Source organism: Chelonoidis abingdonii, chromosome 8 (genome assembly GCF_003597395.2).
Source record: "Chelonoidis abingdonii isolate Lonesome George chromosome 8, CheloAbing_2.0, whole genome shotgun sequence".
NCBI classification, from domain to species: Eukaryota; Metazoa; Chordata; order Testudines; family Testudinidae; genus Chelonoidis; species Chelonoidis abingdonii.
In genome coordinates, this window is record NC_133776.1 from 3,627,777 (window position 1) to 3,647,906 (window position 20,130).

The window sequence follows — 20,130 nt, forward strand, 5'->3', positions numbered from 1 at the left end:
TTGGACACTCCCGGGTGTGGAGCCCTTTGGCCCTGTCCATCGTTTATGGATGGGCCCCCAATAAATACAAATGTAGTATTTGCTATTCAGGGTTACTAATATGCTGATATTTACTAAGAACAGACGTGCTTCAGGGTATAAGCTGATCTCTAATTAATGGGGATTAGTAGGAAACTTTCCCTGGGGACTGGTCATCCCATCACTGCTACAACAGGGTTTACTGCACCTTCCTCTGACGCAGCGGGTGCTAGCCAGGGTCAGTGACGTGGTAATGCACTGGCTGGATTACAGAGCTGGGCTAGTACAGTAATTCCCCTATTCCTCAGTCCACCCCCCCAACTTTATCCTACCTTCCTCAGGCCAGTTCAGAAGTTTTATTTAAGGATAGGGGGCTGGTTGCCTTGTGGTGCTTTTAGAGCACTATGCAGCACTCCTGGAAAGAGCACTGAAAAATACCCACTGTCATTTGACCACGGCAGCGCCCCGCACGCTGGCTCCAAGTGTTTGCAACATCCCATGAAGCGAGACGCTGGAATCTGCTCTGAGGGATGTTTAATGGCGTGGGGGACATTGCTTTGAAATAAAGTGCAACTTGAAAGGCCAGGTCGTTATCACCCTCCTCTCAATCACCACTGCCTCCAACATAAAGAAGGGGAAGGGCATCCCCCGGACATACTCACTTCCCCCGGGGAGGCTGTCTCTGTCGAAGATACACAACTTGTATCCAAACTCGTTCTCCAGGACTCCGCGCAGGGTCAGCAGCACAAACTCCTCCTCCTCGGCATTCCGGGCATAGGACACATAAATGTCATACTCCTTCCCGTCTGAGAGTCGGGAGCAGAGAGACACTTCTGTTACTGGCTACGTCCCACGCCTTCCCGTTGTTCAGCCCCCGCTTCCCCTGCTACCTCTCAAGTCTTACAGATGCTGTGGCCCTGTACCTACGAGCCATCTCGCCAGACAAGGCTCTGCGCTTCTCTAGCGTCGGCGGGACTCAAAGCACCTGGCACACATTCACGGGATCAGCAGCAAACCCGCCATTCCAGCCAGGGACCTACTATCATCCCAGTTCTCCGTAGGAAGAAATAGCGGGGTGGCAGGCCTGGGGGATGAGCTCAGAGTGACATAAGAAGCCTGATTCTGTGCTCGAGACAGAAGACTATTCTTTCCACACCCTTAGCCGAAATATCAGAGACCGGACAACACAGTCCTGTCCCTCGAGACGTCCCATGAAGCAATGTGTGGAGAGCTTACGCTATCATGGCCCTGTCGCATCTACTCCAAGGATACCCTCCTAGACCCTGTCCCTGGCTCTTCTCGCAAGCACTCAGTTCACCCCGAAAAGTGAAAACAGTTAAGGACATTTAGGGTCAGTGTTACCCTGCTTCTGGAGGGGGGAGAAATGGCCTGACACAAAGTTATCTCCAGAACCAAAGGGACTGGCAGCAAGAATCAGGCCCTGCAACTCCATGAAACCCTTACCTAGGATGGCTTCGTCCGTTCCAAAGTGAGCCCGGTAGAAGAGAACCATTTCGAGCCAATAAACGTGGTAGACGACAATCAGGATCACCACCAGCAAGACGGTGGCTCCTAGTCCGCAGGCCAGTTCCACGGTGTACCTTGGAGCTAGAACTGGGGTTAAAAACAGACAGGTCTTTTTTCATGGAATACGCTGGTCTTCCATTTTAATGGGCACATGGCTGGAACACAAGTAGCCGAAGGGCAGAATACAATGTGAGCCCATCTGTAAATGGAGGTTCCTGTAGGACATCAAAGGCTAATGCCTAAATAAACACACACACACACACACACTGTGGGCAGTTTTAGGGGGCTGGGCGGTTGCAACATGAAGGAGGCAATTGAAAGGGAGACAAAATGACTGAAGGGGCAGTTCTGCTCCCCAGACAGACCCTGAAGATGGGTCACTCCCCACATCTTCCCGGAGCAAGACAGACGCCAGGGAGGAATCTCCGAGTCACCATTCCCTTCTGCCGCAGGATGGCCCTCACTCTGGGCTGGGCCCAAAGGCTAAAGCTGGCCCCAGAGGGTATGATTCTGAAAGCTGCCTTTTCAGGAACAATCACAACCTTGGAAACAGCATGTAGCAAGTGCAGTGGGTGTGATCGGCACATGGACATGGGGAAAGCCAGGCCAAAACCAGCAGCCCTAGCCTGGAGTGGAATAACTCATGGCCACCATCTTATGCTCCTCTCATGCCTTGTCCCAAAGAGATAATACATATGTCAGTAGCATCCTCCGACTATTTCTAGTCATGAGACAGAAGGAGGCTCTGAGAAAACACTGGAAAGACTGAAATGTTTGCAAAGAGGTAAGATGATCTGTCCTAAACAAGACAGACTCTCTCATGAAGCCAGCATTTGCTAACAGTAGTATCTGAGATGCCCCTGTTTTTCCTCATACTTAGAATAGGAATTAAGGTGGTAACTGTGTGGGATCACTAGGCAAATACTGATCTTTTAATGGGCACCATCAAACTAAGTGACGTGCAGCGGAAGTTTGAATAGAGAGCCATCAGCAGTAAGTGGAAGCATCACAAAACTCGTGGATGTAACTGAGCTTTATTAGCGAACAAACCAAACCACCAGAAAGAGAATACAGAAACTGAAAGAATCCAGCAAGTCTCCGTGGGTAGCGAATAGTACAAGAGATACAGGGAATCATGAAAGAGACAATCCCAAGAAGATTAAAATCAGGAGCCAGAAATGAATAAAAACCAGCAGCAGGGAGATGGGGAAATTTTTTCATAGCCAACATAAAAGAAATACAAGCCCACTTGCTAACATTTATAAGGCAAATGGTACTGAGAGGTTAGGTCCTGGCCAGCTTGAGCCACGAGTGACATGATGTGACGGTCTTCAGCTAGTTGACTTTAGCCTGCAGTGGTCCAGGCTGGTTCCTGCACTCTGCTGTGGAATGGAGCAGAAAGAGAACATAAGTAACTTGTCTACAGAAAGAACAGCTTCCAGTCAACTCCTCTGGGGTCTGGCAAAGTGGACAGGAGGGAAAGAGAGACAGCTGCAGACAGTCAAGCATCAGTCAGACAAGAAACAGTGTTCTGTGAGGTCCTAGATGGCTGTGTTTTCTAATCAAAGGGTCAGCATGCCAGGCAGCTCAATTTTCCTACCCAGAAACAAGAAGTCACAGACACTACAGTGATGACTGCTAAGGTAGGCAGATAGATAGATGGCTCTAACCAAACTCTGGCCTTGATTAATTGCATGCTCTGTCTGGGGCTCCTTTCTGAAGGGACACGAACAGATTGTCATGAGTGGATAATTCTATAAAGAAAAAGGGGTGAGAATGGATGTGAAGCGGTCGTTAGTGAGGTAATCGGGTCAATCATGGCTAAACTCCCAGCAACCCTGGCGGCAGCAGAGCAGAACACAAGGAGCCAAATGTAGTCCTAATGAAGATCTTTGAAATCCAGAGGACGACTCCTCAAGCTGACAGATGGAGAGTAGAGCAGAGCAGGAGCCACAAAGTTGTTCGACGTAAGTCAGGAAAAGGCTATTTTTTGGTATCTTGCATTTGAAATAAGTTAAACCAGGGCAGACTCCTCTCTGGTGGAGCTTCTTGGAAACAGCAATCTTTCCTGATGTACAGCTGGGCAGTCTCTCGGGCCTTCTGTGTACAGTGCTGTCACCCACTGTGGCTGGTGAGGTAACAGAAATGTCTGCCTGGCTAAGGAAACCTAGTGCAGACATGCCTGAAGAAAGGGTTTTGGCTGTTGGGAGATGGGTATGTGAAACAGGAAAAATACCACTCACGTTAAGAGAGAAACAGCTCTAGAAAAAGTCAGATTGCGAGTTCAATGTCTCTGAATTACACTTTTTATCCAGAATTTGCCCACCGTCCTGGCAGTCCTAGATCACCCTCCCACAGTGAGCAAGGCAGGAACCAAAACCACAGCACAGTGCGGAGTGTTTCATGCTCTGACGTCTGTCTAGTCTCCATCTGGGCACCTCAAAGGGACATGACCTTGAAGGGTTTCAAGCACCAGCAACTTCCAAAAGGCATTTCCTGTCTGCCCGGTCACACTGGTGGGGAAGCAGTAAGGTGGTGACCTGCCCCAGGGACACTCTGCCAGGAAACCCATAATGAGAGACTGCAAACGTTCTTTGTCTTCAAAGAGGCCCCAAGATCAGAGAGGATGCTCAGATTAGCATTTCCCAGTGAGGGGCAGTTATTTGACATTGGCTAAAGTTGTTTCTTTAAGTGAAATCCAGACTCATGGGCCTGTTCTACTGATGCACAGGGCGTGGGCACCCCACACTAAAAATACTGTGTTTAACAGGGGTGAATAGCGTCGGTTGGAAGAACCTGTGTGCTCATCCCATGGTGAGCTTCCATGGCCCTCTTGCAAAGCGGTGGCATGTTTAAAGCAAGGGAAAAGACCCTGAGCAGTGCCTGGGACAGTGACCGTTGCTAGACTCCAAAGGCAAGGTCAGCACATAGCTCTACTAGCAAGTCTAAACAGTCAGTGGTTTTTTCGATTTCCTGGTGCACAGTCCAGAAATGCCAAGCCTCAGCAAATGCTCTCTTATCCTGCGCTGATAGCACCCACTGCATGTACCGCTTGGCACGGGGTTGGAGGAAAATATTCTTCCATCATTTAGGGCAGAATGGTTTATGTAGTTCCGTGACTGGGATATTGAGCTTTATAAGAAAAGTCAGAGTACAAAAAAGACTGCAGCTTCCCACATAACCCAGCTTGGTCAGCAGAAATGAACGTAGAAAAGCCATCACATCCGGCTGCTGCAGGATGTATCTTCTCCTCTCGCAGTACAGAGATAAATGGGAACTGTGTCTATGCACCACGGAGATAACAGATGTCTAAAGAACAACTGGATGGCACCTCCGAGAGGGGTCTGGCAGCTGACATAGTGTAACAACCCGGTGCCAGCCCCTGAACAGGGCAGAACACTGTGAGCCCTGCTGCCTGAGGGCCAGAACAAGCCTTTAGGCTCAGCCCGTGGAAGGGCGACACGTCACTGCGCCACCCCAGAAGCGACACCAACAAGGAACCGTGACTCAGACAGAATTCTCCCTTGCTTTGAGGGAGAGTTTGTGCCTTCCTTCCTTTCAGGGTGCAACTTATTAGCCTCTTTGGCCCTGCTCCACTTAGTGCCTAGAGGGAACAGAACCATGGTTTCACACCCCATCTTTCTCCACCCCCACTTGAGCACAGTGGGGACTATCAGGCATGCAGCCTCCACTCTCTTCCCTATAGCTGGAAGTGCAATCTGAGTAGCAATAAGAAGGCTACACAGGAGCAGAGGGAGCAGGAAATATTTACTCCCCCTGTTCCTTGTATGACCACGTCCAGCCACGGCCCATCTTGCCCCAAGAAATTTCTTCCACATTCGACCATGCGTCTAAGATTTTTGCCTTGCTGCATCCGTTAAGCCGCTGCTGTGTAATTCCATTACCTTTCATTCTCACCACAGCCGCCTGGTGAACCTCCCCTCTGGTGTTTCTGGCATGACAAGTGTAGTTACGCTTCAAGTCCTTGGGTGTGACCTTGGAAATGGTCAGGGTCCTTGTGATATGCTTATGTCCAAGGTCGGCAGTAAATACGCTGGAACAGAAAAGTTCAAGTGTTGCACATGCTAACGCTGGCTGCAACTGTTTGTGATTTTTATACATATATACACATAAACATGCACACACACACACACATACATACACACACACACAATTCAGCCTTTCCTTTTTTGCAAAATCATACCCATTCTTAGGAATTGCTTCATTTTTCACAGAAACTTTTACAGTAGAACGGTTTGACCTTTTGGTTGCTCTGTGAACTGGTTTTGTTTAATTTTCTTGGCATTACTTTTGCTTATTGCCAGTGTGTGGAATATGACTGATCAACTGGTGCCCTGGGGCATTTTAGAGGGGAAGGGTGCGCTTGCCATAAGGCACTGGATAAAGACTCGAGATCTGGATTCAGTATCCACCTTCATCACAAACTCTCTGTGGGACCCTAGGCAAGTCATTTAGTCTCTCTGTGCCTCAATTAGCCATCTCTAAAATGGGGATAATAAGATTTCCTTTCTTCTCCACTTTATTTTGTCTGTCTAGTCTGTAAACTCTTTTTGAAACAGACACTGTCCTTTAATATGTGTCTGTACAACAACCAGCACACTGGACCCCCAATCTTGGTTGGAACTTCTGTGTGCTACTTAACACCTAGTCATAGGTTCACAAATTCCAAAGCCAGGAGAGAGAGCTAAGGTCAGTGAGTCTGACCTCTTGTATAGTTCAGGCCAGAAAACCTGCCTCAAAGCATTTACAGAGCAGATCTTCTAGATTAACACCCTATCTTTGATTTTAAAATTGTCATTGATGGCGGATCCACCACAGCCCTGGTCCAATGGTTAATTACTCTCGCTGTTAAAACATTATCCCTTATTTCCAGTCTGAATTTGTCTAGCTTCAACTTCAAGCCATTGGATCGTGTTCTACCTTTTTCTGCTAGACTGAAGAGCCCATTGTTGAATATTTGTCTCCCATGTAGGTACTTACAGACTGTGATCATGTTACCCCTTAATTTTCTCTTTGTTAAACTCAATAGCTGGAGCTCTTTGGTCTATCGCTGTAAGGCAGGTTTTCTAATCCTTTAATCATTCTCATGGCTCTTCTCTGAACCCTCTCCAATTTATCAACATTCTTCTTGAATTGTGGGCACCAGAACTGGACACTCTACTCCACCAGTGGTTGCACACTAGTGCCACAAATAGATGTAAAATAACCTCTCTACTACTTTATATCCCTCTGCCCTGAATCACAGGATCACATTAACTCTTTTGGCCAGAGCATCACACTGGGAGCTCAAGTTCAGCTGATTGTCCACCATGACCCCCAAATCTTTTTCAGAGCCTCTGCTTCCCAGGATAGAGTCCCCGATCCTGAAAGCATGGCCTGCATTCTTATGTACATGGCATTCTAATGATAATAATGCTCATCTTCAAATGAATTCTGTTTCATCTCCAAGCTAATTACGGCTTGGTTCTACTAACCATCATATTTATTAACATTCTTATGAACAAAACGATGACTGTCCAAATTTTAGAACCGAAAGATGGATTTGAAAGCATGGAAAATTAATAGTTGGTTTTTAATTCCTCTAACAGTTTGGAAAACAAACAATCAAACAAACTCCCATGACCAGTCACCCAGTTCTTTATAAACCGCTGGTAGGCGGTAACCTGACCCCACACAAGCAATGCTAACCCTAAACGTCATGACAAGACGTCTCCAAGGAAATCCCAGCTGCTACAGGGTGGTGTTGGGTGATTCTGAAGCTGGTATTCTGGCCTCTGAGTCAGCATGGTGCTAGGGGGCGCTTTGCTTCAGGACAGAGTTTTCCAGACAGTTCATAGCACTTTTTATGAGCACCTCGGTCTCCTTGAAAGTTGTGATTTGGGTCGTTACTTTCGGCCTATCCTCAGTGCCCCTGCAGTTTCCAGTGGGTCATGTTCTTCTCTTCCAGCCCCAAAATGATGTGCTATATTCTACTCCCAGGCGGCTTCTTTCTAGTGGCGGGTGAGGCTGTAATAACAGAATGTGACCATGTCTCCCTCTAGTGGCTGGTCCCAGGATGCTGCTATCTCTCAGCTACGGGAGTTCTTCATTTCAAGAAGTAATGACTTGTGTACTTGGTACTAATGTTGTGGGTGTGTGGGTGTGGTTCAATCTGCACTTGTGATTGGGGTGTGTGTGTGCATGAGTCATGGTTTATTACAGCGTGATCTCTGTACATGTGTCATAAAGCACTTTGGGGTCGTCCAGGATGAAAACATAACAGGGAATGGAAAATACTGTAATAAATCTATTGCCCTCAACAGGTTCAGGTCATTATGATGATGGTGGGGAAAGAACTCACATCCTCCTGATCCAAAACCAACTGCCTGAGGTAAAGAGAGAGCCTCCCTTGGTTGTTAACAGTACAGAGTCAATGACACACAGCGATGCAGTTCCCTTATTCTCCATTTCAGCTTGGAAAAGAGGAGACTAAGGGGGGATATGATAGAGGTCTATAAAATCACTGGTGGCATGGAGAAAGTGAATAAGGAAAAGTTATTTACTTGATAAGAACTAGGGGCCACCAAATGAAATTAAGCACAGAGTTTAAAACAAATTAAAAGGAAGTCTGTGGAACTCCTTGCCGCAGGAGGTTGTGAAGGCTAGGACTATAACAGGGTTTAAAAGAGAACTAGATAAATTCATGGAGGTTAAGTCCATTAATGGCTTTTAGCCAGGATGGGTAAGGAATGGTGTCCCTAGCCTCTGTTTGTCAGAGGTGGAGATGGATGGCAGGAGAGAGATCACTTGATCATTGCCTGTTAGGTTCACTCCCTCTGGGCACCTGGCATTGGCTGCTGTCAGCAGACAGGATACTGGGCTGGATGGACCTTTGGTCTGACCCATATGGCTGTTTTTATGTTCATTAGAGGGCAGTGGCGCACACTAGCCAGTTTGTGATGCTATTACCAATGATGAGCCCTCTTTAGCTTATGGAGTCTCTTAACAATGTCTCTTTTGAAAGAAAACTTGGTGACAAACAATGAGCAGATCATGGTTAAGTATCATAGCTATGCATGGGTGCCGTACTGCACCCTGGAGGGATTTGATCTGACTAACACTAAAAAATGACCCTTGGCTCTTAAAGTTTGGGACTTGCCAATAACCTGAATAGGACTTTTCCACTGAGAGCTCCAGGTGTTGCCAAAGGGGCAGTGCTGTTGAATACCCCAGGCCTCTCTGTGGAATCCCATGTGAGGCTAGTGGAGAGGGCTGGAAGAGCTATGCAATGGATGTTATGAAATGTTACCTTTCAGAGACTTTTATTTTCAGGTCTGTGATATCGTCTGTATTTTTTCCATCAACTGTCCACCAAACCTCCGTTCGGGAATCCTTCAGAAAGGTGAAGTAAACTTCGCATGGGAGAACAAGCTCGGCACCTAGGAGCAGAGGATTAGGGTGAAGTGGAGGCAGCAGCAGCCTTGCTTTGCTTCTGCTTTCCAGAGCCTTTCATAGCCCGAGGGTAAATAGAAATGAAAAGGAACAGTCACAAGAGTGAAATGCCTGCAAGCTGCATGGAAGCTTTTTTAAAACACCATAATAGAGGCTCAAACTAAATGTATACAGCAAATAAAAAATACAGGAAGAGGAACAAAAAAATTCCACCACAGCTAAACAACAGAGTGAAAGAGGCGGGTAGCGATAAGATATCCTTTAAAAACTGGAGGCAAATCCTACTGAAGGAAATAGAAAGGAGCATAAACTCTGGCAAGTCAAGTGTAAAAGTATAATCAGGCTGGTCAAAAAAACACTCTGAAGAGCAACTAGCAAAAGACACAAAAACTACCAGGAATGTGGCCAAAATACATTTTCAAATGTCTGATAACCGTGCAGTAGTGGGAATATTTCACTTTTGTTTTACAAATAAACAGTAAACAAACAAACAAATAACTCTCCCCCAACCAGGTATGTAAGTGGTTCCTCCCACCGCATTGTGAGCCCCTGTGGTGGGGTGTTCACCCCACACTTGCCCTGAAGGGGGTAATATAGGCTAAGAAGGGGCCAATCAACCAGTCAAGCCACAGATGAGGGCAATAGGACATTTACGCAATCCCCTGACTGACTGAGGAAGCCCAGAGGAGGAATGGGCTGGGTTTATAAAGGCAGGAAGCTGATAACAAAGGGGACTGCAGGGAAGCAACCTGCAGTTCCTGCTAGGGAGAAGGGAGGTGTGTTTGGGGTTACAGAGACAAGTAGCCTATGGTTACTCCCTGGGAGCAGGGAGCTGGCAAACCCAGAGAAGTGAGGAGAATGGAAGAGCTCAGGGAAAAGGCAGCGAGGTCCAGGGTGGAACAGACCGTGGTTGCTGACTGGAGGGTCCCTGAGCCAGAACCCAGAGTAGAGGGTGAGCCTGGGTTCCCCTACCTGCCATTGGGGAAGTGGCACCAGTGGGGCAGTGAATGGGAAGATGGCCTGAGACCATTGCTTTGAAGAGACTGTGATACCCCATAAGGGGCAAGCGCGCATAGTGACCTGGCTGGAGGGCCAAGTGGCACGAAGAAGGAGCAGAGACCAAGAGAGTGCAGCAGTAGGATGTGCAGCAAGCAGCAGAAGAGGGCCCTGGCCCTGGACGGTGCTGGTCCCCAGGGCGGCCAGGAGGAGGCACCCCTAGCTGTGAGTGAACCCCATGACAGTGCCCCCCCCTACAATAATTGGTTTATTCTCAACATCCCTGGGAGGCCAGATGGGGCTACTGTCTCCATTTTACAGATGGGGAACTGAGGCAGAGAGAGAGTAAATGACTTGCCCAAGGTCCCAGGAAGGAAGTCTGTGGTAGAGCAGGGATTGAACTCAGATCTTCTGAGCCCAAATCCAGCGCCGTCAGGACAAGATCTTCCTCCTTGTTATGAATCATGTTTATTGTTTATTAATTATTTGTAATACTGCAGCTCTTGGAAGTTGTCTGTGCCTAACGACCAATGAAGAATGTGCTAGGAGCTGTGCAAACCCAGAGTACCAGACGGTCCCTGCCCGGAAGAGCTACCAATTTAAAGAGACCAGACAGGCAGAGGGCAGGGGAAGCAAGAAAACACACGAGTAGAGTGAACGATGTGAGGGTGGGCACGATTTTAGGAGGAGATCGGCTAAATGGAAAGAAAGGGGTGGGGGAGAGGGCAGGAGAGAAGACGAACAGGTGCGGAGTGAAGATGAGCTAAGAGGACTGCGGGAGCGGAGGGTTAGCACAATCAACACAGGGCAGAGAAAGTCCAGTTAAACCTGTAGTAAGTTCTCTGACTGTCTGCAGATCCCTGCCATGCCTGCTTCTGAAGAAGGGATGCCCCCAGCTGCGCCCCATTTTACCCCCTTCTCTCCAGTGCTTTCTCTGCTTCTGAAGCTGTTCCTACCAGCTGGAGCCTGATTTCCATGCTTATTATTTCAGTAAGTCTGTGCACTCAAAGAGCCGCCTTAATCTGTGTTCTCATGTCCCATAATTGGGCTTTGGAAATTTGGAAGCTACAGAAAAGAGAGAGAATCCCATGCTGCTTGCAAAGCAATCCTGGACCCCCATATGCTTCAAGTAAAGACACGAAGGAGAGCCGTGGGAAAGCAGGCAACCAAGATGAACCCCTGTGCTTGTTAATTACATGGCTTAAGATAATCTTCCCCGCCACTGCATGCAGGTACTGCTGTGATTTACCTGCTTCAAGTTCGTAGATTATTTTCTCATTTGGAGAGAGAAACTGCGGTGGCATTGCCTTGTCTGGAGACCCTGCAGAACAGAAAACAGAATCCCACCCCCAGGGTCCCAGTTGAAAACTCAGTCAGTCTCATTAGGATTTTGAATGATTTCAGACGATGTTATAGTAACTAGCCACTTGCATATACTCTACTGTCTATGACCGTGCACTAGGTCACTCACCCCCTGCTTCCCTGCGCCCCCAGATGTGCGTACCCATCTCCTGCTGCAGTTGCTAAGAGTTGTGCGTATGTCCCAAAAGGCAGAAGCTGATCTAAGCAGAGAGTGGTCCCAGTCACAAAACTCAGTGCCCAATCCAGATTTTGAAAACCCCTAAATATAGTGCTGTCTGGATAGATGATCTGGGCCCAGCTGCAGTCTGGAGGAATCACACCTCCATCTAAGCACTTAGGACTTTACTTACAGTTCAGCCTATCTCACAGATTTTTCTACTGCTGTTCTTTAAAAGAAACAACAAAACTTGTTTTTTCCTGCCAGCAGTATTCTCTCCTTCTACATGCATTCAGTGAGCAGCTGTTACCACTTGACACAAGCATGTTCTAGTGTCTACGAGGTTTTTACACTCTGCATAGCGTTTGCTGCAACTTAGACTGAGCATTCTTTGTTACTTGCATAGCACCACATGTGTGTGCTAGGCACACTGTAGGCAGCTCTGAAGAGACAGTCTCTGCCCTGAAGATCCTACAGTCTGAACAGATGAGCCTGCTAGTTTTAAAATACAGCCTGAGGGACGGTAGGAAACACAGCAGCCACTGGAAAAATGAGACATCATTTCTAACAGTGAGTTGAGATCACCATAAACAGACAGTGACAGGGGCGATGCCAGCAGAGGCCAACCCAGATCATCTCATCTTCACTCGCACTACTCACCGAGCCGGAGATGTGTCCTGGGCATTCACATGCCAGGGGAGGCTGACCCCAGCAAACCGAAATACACACCTGGTGGTGGCAGATTAATTAATTCATTTACACCAAGGAGTCGGAGGTGGGACCAATAGTCAGTCACTGATCAAGCCCGGAAGAGCCTTCTCCAGATCTTTTCATCTCTGTGGCTACAATTCTGCAAGGTTTTTTTATCCTCCTTACCTACTACCTTCATCCTTATGGTTCTGGTGAGGTTGTAGGTCCTTCCGTTCTCCTTGTAGCTCACAATGCAGGTGTAATTGCCTTCGTACACACTGCGGACAATGCCAATGATGAGCATCGGGCCTTCGGGATATCGGTCATGGAAGCCTTTCACCAACACGCAGTTCTACAAGCAGACAGCAAAACATTTACATTTTTGGACCAAAAATTCAGAAATTTGTTTTCAATCCCTCTATAAAAATCTAAAGCTCTGCTTGGAATAAGCCTAGCAGGCAGTATTTGGATTTTGATTCAATGCAGGCTAAGGTCTAAGTTCTACAGCATCAAAATCTCATGAGTCCAATAAGGCAAGGGGGACACTTGTCCACCCTTTGCCTCAGTTTCCCCAGATGGAGCAAGTTACTTTTCAGGAAAGATTACGGCTGGGATAGTCAAAGGAACTGGAAGGAATCAGGCACCCAGCTCCCACTGAACTGTATGTCTAATTCCTCTTTGCTTCTCTTCCAAGTGGCATGAGTTGTTGGGGCTCTTCAGGTCAGTTTCCCATTCATGGAGAGATCACTAACGTGGAGTATGGGCACTGCCTTTGTTTAACTTCTTGTTTCACACTATAGGCACCTGTGCTGGAACACAGGATGCTACAAACGGCCTGCAGGCAAATCCTCTCCTTCAGAAATATCAGCCAATGCCTGGTTCCCAGGGAGCAACTCTGCCTCCAGAATTAGAGAGATTAAGACAGACAGCAAACTCCCTTACTGTTTATAACAGCTGCCCCAGAGATTCCACATCACAAAACTAACCCTACTGCACGTCTTTGGACAGTACGCTACTCGCACTGTAAGAAAGCGAACAGGTGAGATTGTAACAACACCTGCTGGTGTCTCCTGCCATAACATCCCTGAAACTCCTTGAGCCATTAGGCTCTTTTAGGCTGAGATTTTCAAAGGTGATGAGCATCCACGAAAGCCAGCTGGATCTGTGGGTGCTCAGCAGCTCTGGAAACCAGCCCATAAATGCACATAGTTAAGGGGAGACGTAACTACCTACAGGTTATTTAGAGGGTACAAACACCAAGAAAGGAGAAGAATTGTTTAGCTCAGTACCAAGGAGTATAATGGGATGAAATTAAAATGGAAAACCTCTGGCTGGAGATTAGGGGAAAAGTCCCAGAACAAGAGCGATGGGGCTGTGGAAAGGTTTACAAGAGAAGTGATGGAACACGCTGACAAGTAAAACCTGAACCACCTTTGCACTTCCAATGCTTTTAATTGCTGGAGTATCTGAATACCAACAAAACTGCCTCAATAAAATTTTGTCTCCACTGCTCCCCTTTGTGTGTTGAATTTGTTCTCTTCTTTATCTCTATGACAGTGAGCGCAGGTACTGCAAGGAATAATCTTGAATAGACAAGGCGATGGAGTAGATGACCCTAGTAGGTTTATTCCATCTCTGACTTATCAGGTTCTACAAGAGACAGAGTTCTTAGCGATGCTGAGATGCTGGAAGGGTGAGGGTCCCAGAAGAAAGAAAGATACGGAAGTGAAAAAAAGGACAAGAACTAAACTTAACTCTATTCACAAACTGACACCAAGCTGCAAGGACACATCTGCAGCTGCCATAGCACTTTCGCTCTCAATGGGACTACACTGATTGATGTCAACTGAGGAATTGAGCCAAAATGAGCAACTCACCAAAAGAAATCCACAGTATAGGAACCTTAATAAGCCTTCCTCTTTGCCAGAAAAAGCAGGAAACCTGTCCCATGTGCCAAGTTACAAGCCCCTTTTCAGAAAGGTTTATATCCTCTAACTATGCTGATGATAACTTGACTGTCATAAAAGCCAAAGATTTGTACATTTTCCAAGTGATTATTTCTAAATGGTGCGTTTCCAACTCAGATTTATCTTAATGTGACAGTTGAAGACAGAGGTAATATACCATTGTTAACGGCTTTTACTAGGCAAAATGGCTTTTACGGCTTGCTGTCTGCAAAATGATTTAAGTGGGGCTCTTTGTTTCATTCTGCTAATTGATTGGCAATATTTGAATATCAATAGATGATACAAATTAGTCATTTAAACCACCAAAATGAAGCTATTCCTCTTGGCCCAGAAGGAAGGGTTTTAGTTAGACCAGATACACTAATTCCCAAATGTCGTTAGTGAGCAGCTAGCTGCACATCTGCAGCACCTTCCATCTAAGAATCTCAAACCACTGTACAAAACATTTAGCCTCTCAGCCCTGTGTGGCTGCATGTCCACTGAGACTACCCAGGGGAATCTCTCCCCCCAGCTTAGCATGCAGGAAAGTGTAGCCCAGCCCCTAACATTCTTACCACTGTGTCATCTAGCCCTGCCAGGCAGAGCTGGACACTGCTATGCCTGTCGCTAGCCACGGCAAGCGGAATCTCGAAAACCTCAAAGGAGATATCAAGATTTTCAAAAGCGAGGAGCACCCAACTGCAGACACCAGATAAGGCCTAATTTTCAGGTGGTGTCTCCAGTCGGGCCCCCAAAAGTCACTCGTCACTTTCCAACCTCTTCACCTAATAGTAATAATTTGGCCATTGATGTCCAGGCACTTTACAAAGGAGGTCAGTATGGCTAGCCCTATTTTATAGATGGGGAAACCTTGAGGAACAGAATGGCCATGTGACCTGCCCAAGGTCATTCAACAGCCCAGGACCTGAATCAAGATTTCCTGAGTTCCAGTCTACTGCCCTCTCCAGAAGGCCACCCCGTGGCTAAATTCTTCCTGTTAGAACACAAGAACGGCCAGAATGGGTCAGACCAAAAGTCCATCCAGCCCAGTATCCTGTTTGCTGACAGTGGCCAATGCCAGGTGCCCTGGAGGGAGTGAACAGAACAGGTGATCACCAAATAATCCATCCCGTCACCCTTTCCCAGCTCCTGGCAAACAGAGGCTAGGATCATCATCCCTGCCCATTCTGGCTAACAGCTATTGATGGACCTACCCTTCTGAAATTTATCTAGTTCTTTCTTGAACTGTTTATAGTTTTTGCTTCACAACATCCCCTGGCAAGGAGTTCCACAGGTTGACTGTACTTGTGTGAAGAAATACTCCTTTTGTTGTTTTAAACCTGCTGCCTATTAATTTCATTTGGTGACCCCTAGTTCTTGTGTTATGAGAAGGAGTAAATAACACTTCCTTATTTACTTTCTCCACACCAGTCATGATTTTATAGACCTCTATCATATCCCCCCTTAGTCATCTCTTTTCCGAACTGAAAAGTCCCAATCTGATTAATCTAGGCCCCAATCCTGCATCAGTGCTAGCAAGGGACATTTTATTGCTGACTTCAAAGAAAGCGAGATTGTGGCAGTAGCTCCAGTAATGCCAGTGGAGCTGCATCAGGGAGTTTGGGGGTAGAATTTGGCTTCCTGGTTCTTATATGGCAAGGGCTGCACAGTTGGCTCTTTCAGATGAGAAGCACTGCACCCCACTGCCTGGCCCACGCTACAGCCCCACTACCCCCTTTCTTACCCTGTACCAGTTGACAGTTGGTGTTACACTGGGAGGATAAAAGCCATCAATATCTGGACAAATGATCTTCTCGTTAGTATGCTCCAAATAGAACAGCTCTTCGGTGGGTTTTATTGATTGGCTGACGCAAGAAGTTTGGTCTTTCTGAACAACCTCCAGGGGAAACGCGACCTTGCTGCAATAGGTTGTGTTTCTAAGCACAGAGGAGGGAAACGCGATTAGCTTGGTCTAGTTTATTCATGTGGCATTATGAATGAAATAAAAATAAAAGTGACAGTTTGGGTCATAGAAATGACGACTCTGATGAGATAGATCCAGCCTGAACTGTCGTATTTGCATGTAGGAAAACTCCAGACAGACACACTGAGACATACACAGCAGCCACACAGTGCATTAGGAAAGCCTGAAGACTGTTTTCCCCATGCAAATACAACTCATGTACTGCACCATCCTTTACCAACGTCATGAAAACAACGGAGCTAAGACGTGAAAGAGGAAGACAGACTGAGATCTCTTCTTTGTTGCTTTGGGGATGCTACACTCATTTTCTCCTCCACCCGGAGCTGTTTTTAATTCCCTGGAACTTTTTTGAGGTGTCAGGAAACTTTGGCAAATCAGCATCCAGTCGACATATTACCCTGCCTCTGAAGCTATCTCCACTTCTATATAGAGATTGTGCCTTACTGGAGAAGGCTTGTGGATTTTCCCAGTATTCTCTCCACGGACACTCACAGTTAGCACGGAGAGGTATGTGCATTAATGTCTGCAAGGTGCTAAGCATTATTATAATATAAATTGGCTTGGCACTGAGAATTCTTGTAACTGTCACATTCTTTCACCATTAATTCTTCTGTAAGTGGCTGTCATCCGACAGTAAGATATTAAGCTGGCAACACAACGTTCCTGTTATATAAAAGGCATTTGCATGCCCTAAAGTCTGATGCCCACCGCCCTACTGTGCTGCTTACCTGAGCGTGCAGGTATAATTCCCAGTGTCATTAAGAAGGGCAGGCCGGAACCAAAGAGTGTCTTTTTCCTTACTGATCCGATTGTCCGGGAGAGATAAGTTGATTGGCTGCTCCAGGTCCCAGTCCTGTCCAATCCAGTACCAGAACAGGGTTAAGCCGGCCGAATGGGCTGTACTGTAGTTGTATTTTAAGAAGGCCTCGAAGAGCGGGCATTTGATCCTAGCTGGTTCCCCGTCGTAGACCTGGATTTGTTTCATGGTATCCACTCCCCAGTCATCATAGCGCTCTAGGGCCAGAAGGAAGAGATGCCTTAGCTTTCATGTGGGCAGAAAAGAACTGCTGTGTGTGCTCCTGCTCCCACTAAAATCAACATGTCTAGTGGTGTCACTGGAGACGGAGCTGGGGATGTTGCCTTCAGAATACTAGGCACTTGGAAACCTGGCTTCTTCTTGCTGTTCCTCCTACAATTCCCCAAGATCTGTGTCCCTGCCAGGGCAACCTCACAGGACGTGAGTAGGTAGAGCCAGGCTTCCCGGACAGCCTGGAGAGAAACCTTACCTGAAAATGCCTCCTTGATGAACTTTATGCCACAGCTGTGTGTGCGTTTGTGTGGGGCAGCAGGGGTCGAGAACAGAGGGTATTTCCTGGTGATAGAATCAGTTAACGGTGCCACAGGACTTAAGGGCTGTTGCTGGAGAATTCAATGGCACTGTGCCACCAACTACACAGGGACTTGTTTCTATTATAGCGTAGGCAAGGAAACATGGGGGCCAGGCAAGGTTGCTGGTGGTACAGTGGGAAGACCTGGCATGGAAGGAGGCGCAGTGTACTTCTTTGGGGAGGGTGCTCCAGACCTAGGAAGCAGCATGGGAAAAGGCACAGAGCCCTGAGATGCATTCCCATGGCCACACCCGTCATACAGCAGGATCAAAGAGGGCTCACTGCAGGGTCTGACAGAGGCAGAAGCTGGGCTGGGAGGAAGAAAGCTGCAGAGCAAACCCACATTCATCTTCATCAATAACAAAGGAATAAAGACAAAGAACAGGCAAAAGGTCAATTGTTCTTTAACAAGTATCAGAGGGGGAGCCGTGTTAGTCTGGATCTGCAAAAGCAGCAAAGAATCCTGTGGCACCTTATAGACTAACAGATGTTTTGGAGCATGAGCTTTAGTGGGTGAATACCCACTTCGTTAGATACATGCATCCGACAAAGTGGGTATTCACCCACAAAAGCTCATGCTCCAAAACGTCTGTTAGTCTATAAGGTGCCGCAGGATTCTTTGCTGTTCTTTAACATGCATCTCTTTTCCCCGCCTTTGCCTCAGCATGGAAGCTCCTTAATAAAATGGACACGGAATGCAAGTGAATCCCAAAGGCACTGTGCTGGCTAACCACTGTGTTTCCTAATTCTCCTCTGCGAGCCGAGAGAGGCTAGTGGTGTGACAACACATCCAGCCTCAGCGGCAGGCCCTGCACACACAGAGGAAACGGGGCTGTGGCTGGTGGGAGGTGTCAGGTAGTGGCAAGCCTCCTTCTCGTGCCAGAAAACCAGAGTGAATCACACAGAAAACCGAGTCAGATGCAGCAGTGCCGTCATACCATGAAAGTGCACATGGGAGGGGATTTACCACAGAGCCTCTCACGTGTGCAGAGATTGGAAGAGCATTTCTAGACAGAAAATAGAGTCCTCAGACCTATTTCCTTTGAGCCAATCTTGCTGTCTCCCATTGCCTTCCAGGGATCAGGCCCTTCTGGCACATCCTCCTCCTCAAAGGGACAGTGGAAAGTGTTCTGGCCCAAAACTGACACTGAAAAACAAAGAAGGTGAAGAGTGGGGCTAACATAACCTAATGGGACAGACTTCGCTACCCTTGCACTGGGCAACACGAGCTTGCATAACTAAGTGCTACTTTAAATGTAAGAATTAAAGAATCTGACCCAATCTGAATAGAAACGTTTTTCCTGTGAGTCTAAAAATGTCAATGAAAACTGAACGTGTATTCCCTTGGAACATGAGACACCCACACCAGCAGGAGAAACCTAGTGAAATGGACGGTCAACAGGAAGCCACGCTGAGCAGATAGCAAACGGCATAAAGAGTGAAAAATGAAACTAGATTTGTAAAGATTATTTCCCTTGAAACTCTCTGGCTGGTGTTTTCAGAAGCACACAGCATTGGCCTAACTCTGCTCCTAGTGAAGCCAGCGGAAAAACTCCTATGGGCCTTCCCTGGAAACAGAGTCAGGCCAATGCTGAGTGCTACTGAAACCCTCATCCTGTAAGTCCAAAACATTGGCTAACCAGCATCACGGTCAAAGCCGAATGGGATACATACATCATGGACAAGGCCAACTGTAACCAACACATTGCTAAGCATGAGGTCCAGGCTACTTGATTTATACAAGGTCAAGACTTCAGAGTTGTTAGCAAAGCAGACTGCTCAGTCAGCGACTGCCTGCTTAAATGCCTGATGAAGCTTTACTGCTATTTGCTTTAGGGGTATTTATTTTCACAAAGAAAGCCTATAGCCTCATCCTTTCCTCTGGTTCCCATTAAGGCAGGGGTTCTCAAAATGGGGGTCAGGACCCCTTAGGGGGTCACAAGGTTATTACATGGGGGGTCGTGAGTTGTCAGCCTCCACCCCAAAGCCAGCTTTGCCTCCAGCATTTATAATGGTGTTAAATTGATAAAAAGGTGTTTTTAATGTATAAGGGGGGTCGCACTCCGAGGCTTGCTGTGTGAAAGGGGTCACCGGTACAAAAGTCTGAGAACCCCTGCATTAAGAGAAGGAAGTGCTGTCCTTCCTCTGTGAACAGGGAGCGACGTCTTGGGATTAGATCAGGAGACTGTACATGAGGGCTCCCTGGGGTTCGTTCTCACCTGTGCTCCATGTGCCACTGACTTCACTATGTCCCCTTGGGCTGGGTAAGTGTCAGTTGTCTTTATTTGTTCAAATGGCAGGGCCAGAGGGGAAGAGAAACCTACATAAAAATGGCAATACTGATGTTCTGGGCTCAAGGCCAATGAACTCTGCAATCCTGAACAATCCTTTGTACTTTGGAAGAGCTCCCAAGTCAGCACTGCCCACGGTGTGGTGGGTGGGGGGTGTTGGTCAATGGCCACATAAAAGAGAATTGTGGTTTTCTGTGATTGTCAATCACTCTGGTAAACGGTGTGACGAACTGGGACTGTTCTTAATGTTTGCTCTGAACACTGTGTTGGTGCCTCCGTGTCCCCGAGGCAGTTCTTAAGTATCTCGGTGGTGGGATAA

General features: G+C 47.2%; 1 protein-coding gene across 4 annotated transcripts in view; it reads right to left on the reverse strand.

Moving 5' to 3' along the window:
* IL1RAP (interleukin 1 receptor accessory protein) overlaps nucleotides 1-20,130 on the reverse strand; it is a 66,459-nt gene that overhangs the window by 13,659 nt on the left and 32,670 nt on the right. For 3 of the 4 annotated variants that reach the window (XM_032777336.2, XM_032777337.2, XM_075068320.1), the window contains 8 exons: nucleotides 16,861-17,146; nucleotides 15,893-16,085; nucleotides 12,389-12,554; nucleotides 11,243-11,314; nucleotides 8,855-8,984; nucleotides 5,451-5,599; nucleotides 1,483-1,632; nucleotides 681-824 (listed from right to left, as the gene is read on the reverse strand). In XM_032777336.2, the coding sequence (XP_032633227.1) occupies nucleotides 681-824; nucleotides 1,483-1,632; nucleotides 5,451-5,599; nucleotides 8,855-8,984; nucleotides 11,243-11,314; nucleotides 12,389-12,554; nucleotides 15,893-16,085; nucleotides 16,861-17,146 (1,290 nt within the window). Of the gene's footprint in view, nucleotides 1-680; nucleotides 825-1,482; nucleotides 1,633-2,560; nucleotides 2,928-5,450; nucleotides 5,600-8,854; nucleotides 8,985-11,242; nucleotides 11,315-12,388; nucleotides 12,555-15,892; nucleotides 16,086-16,860; nucleotides 17,147-20,130 lie in introns of those variants that run through there. The other variant, XM_032777338.2, reaches the window with a different exon arrangement.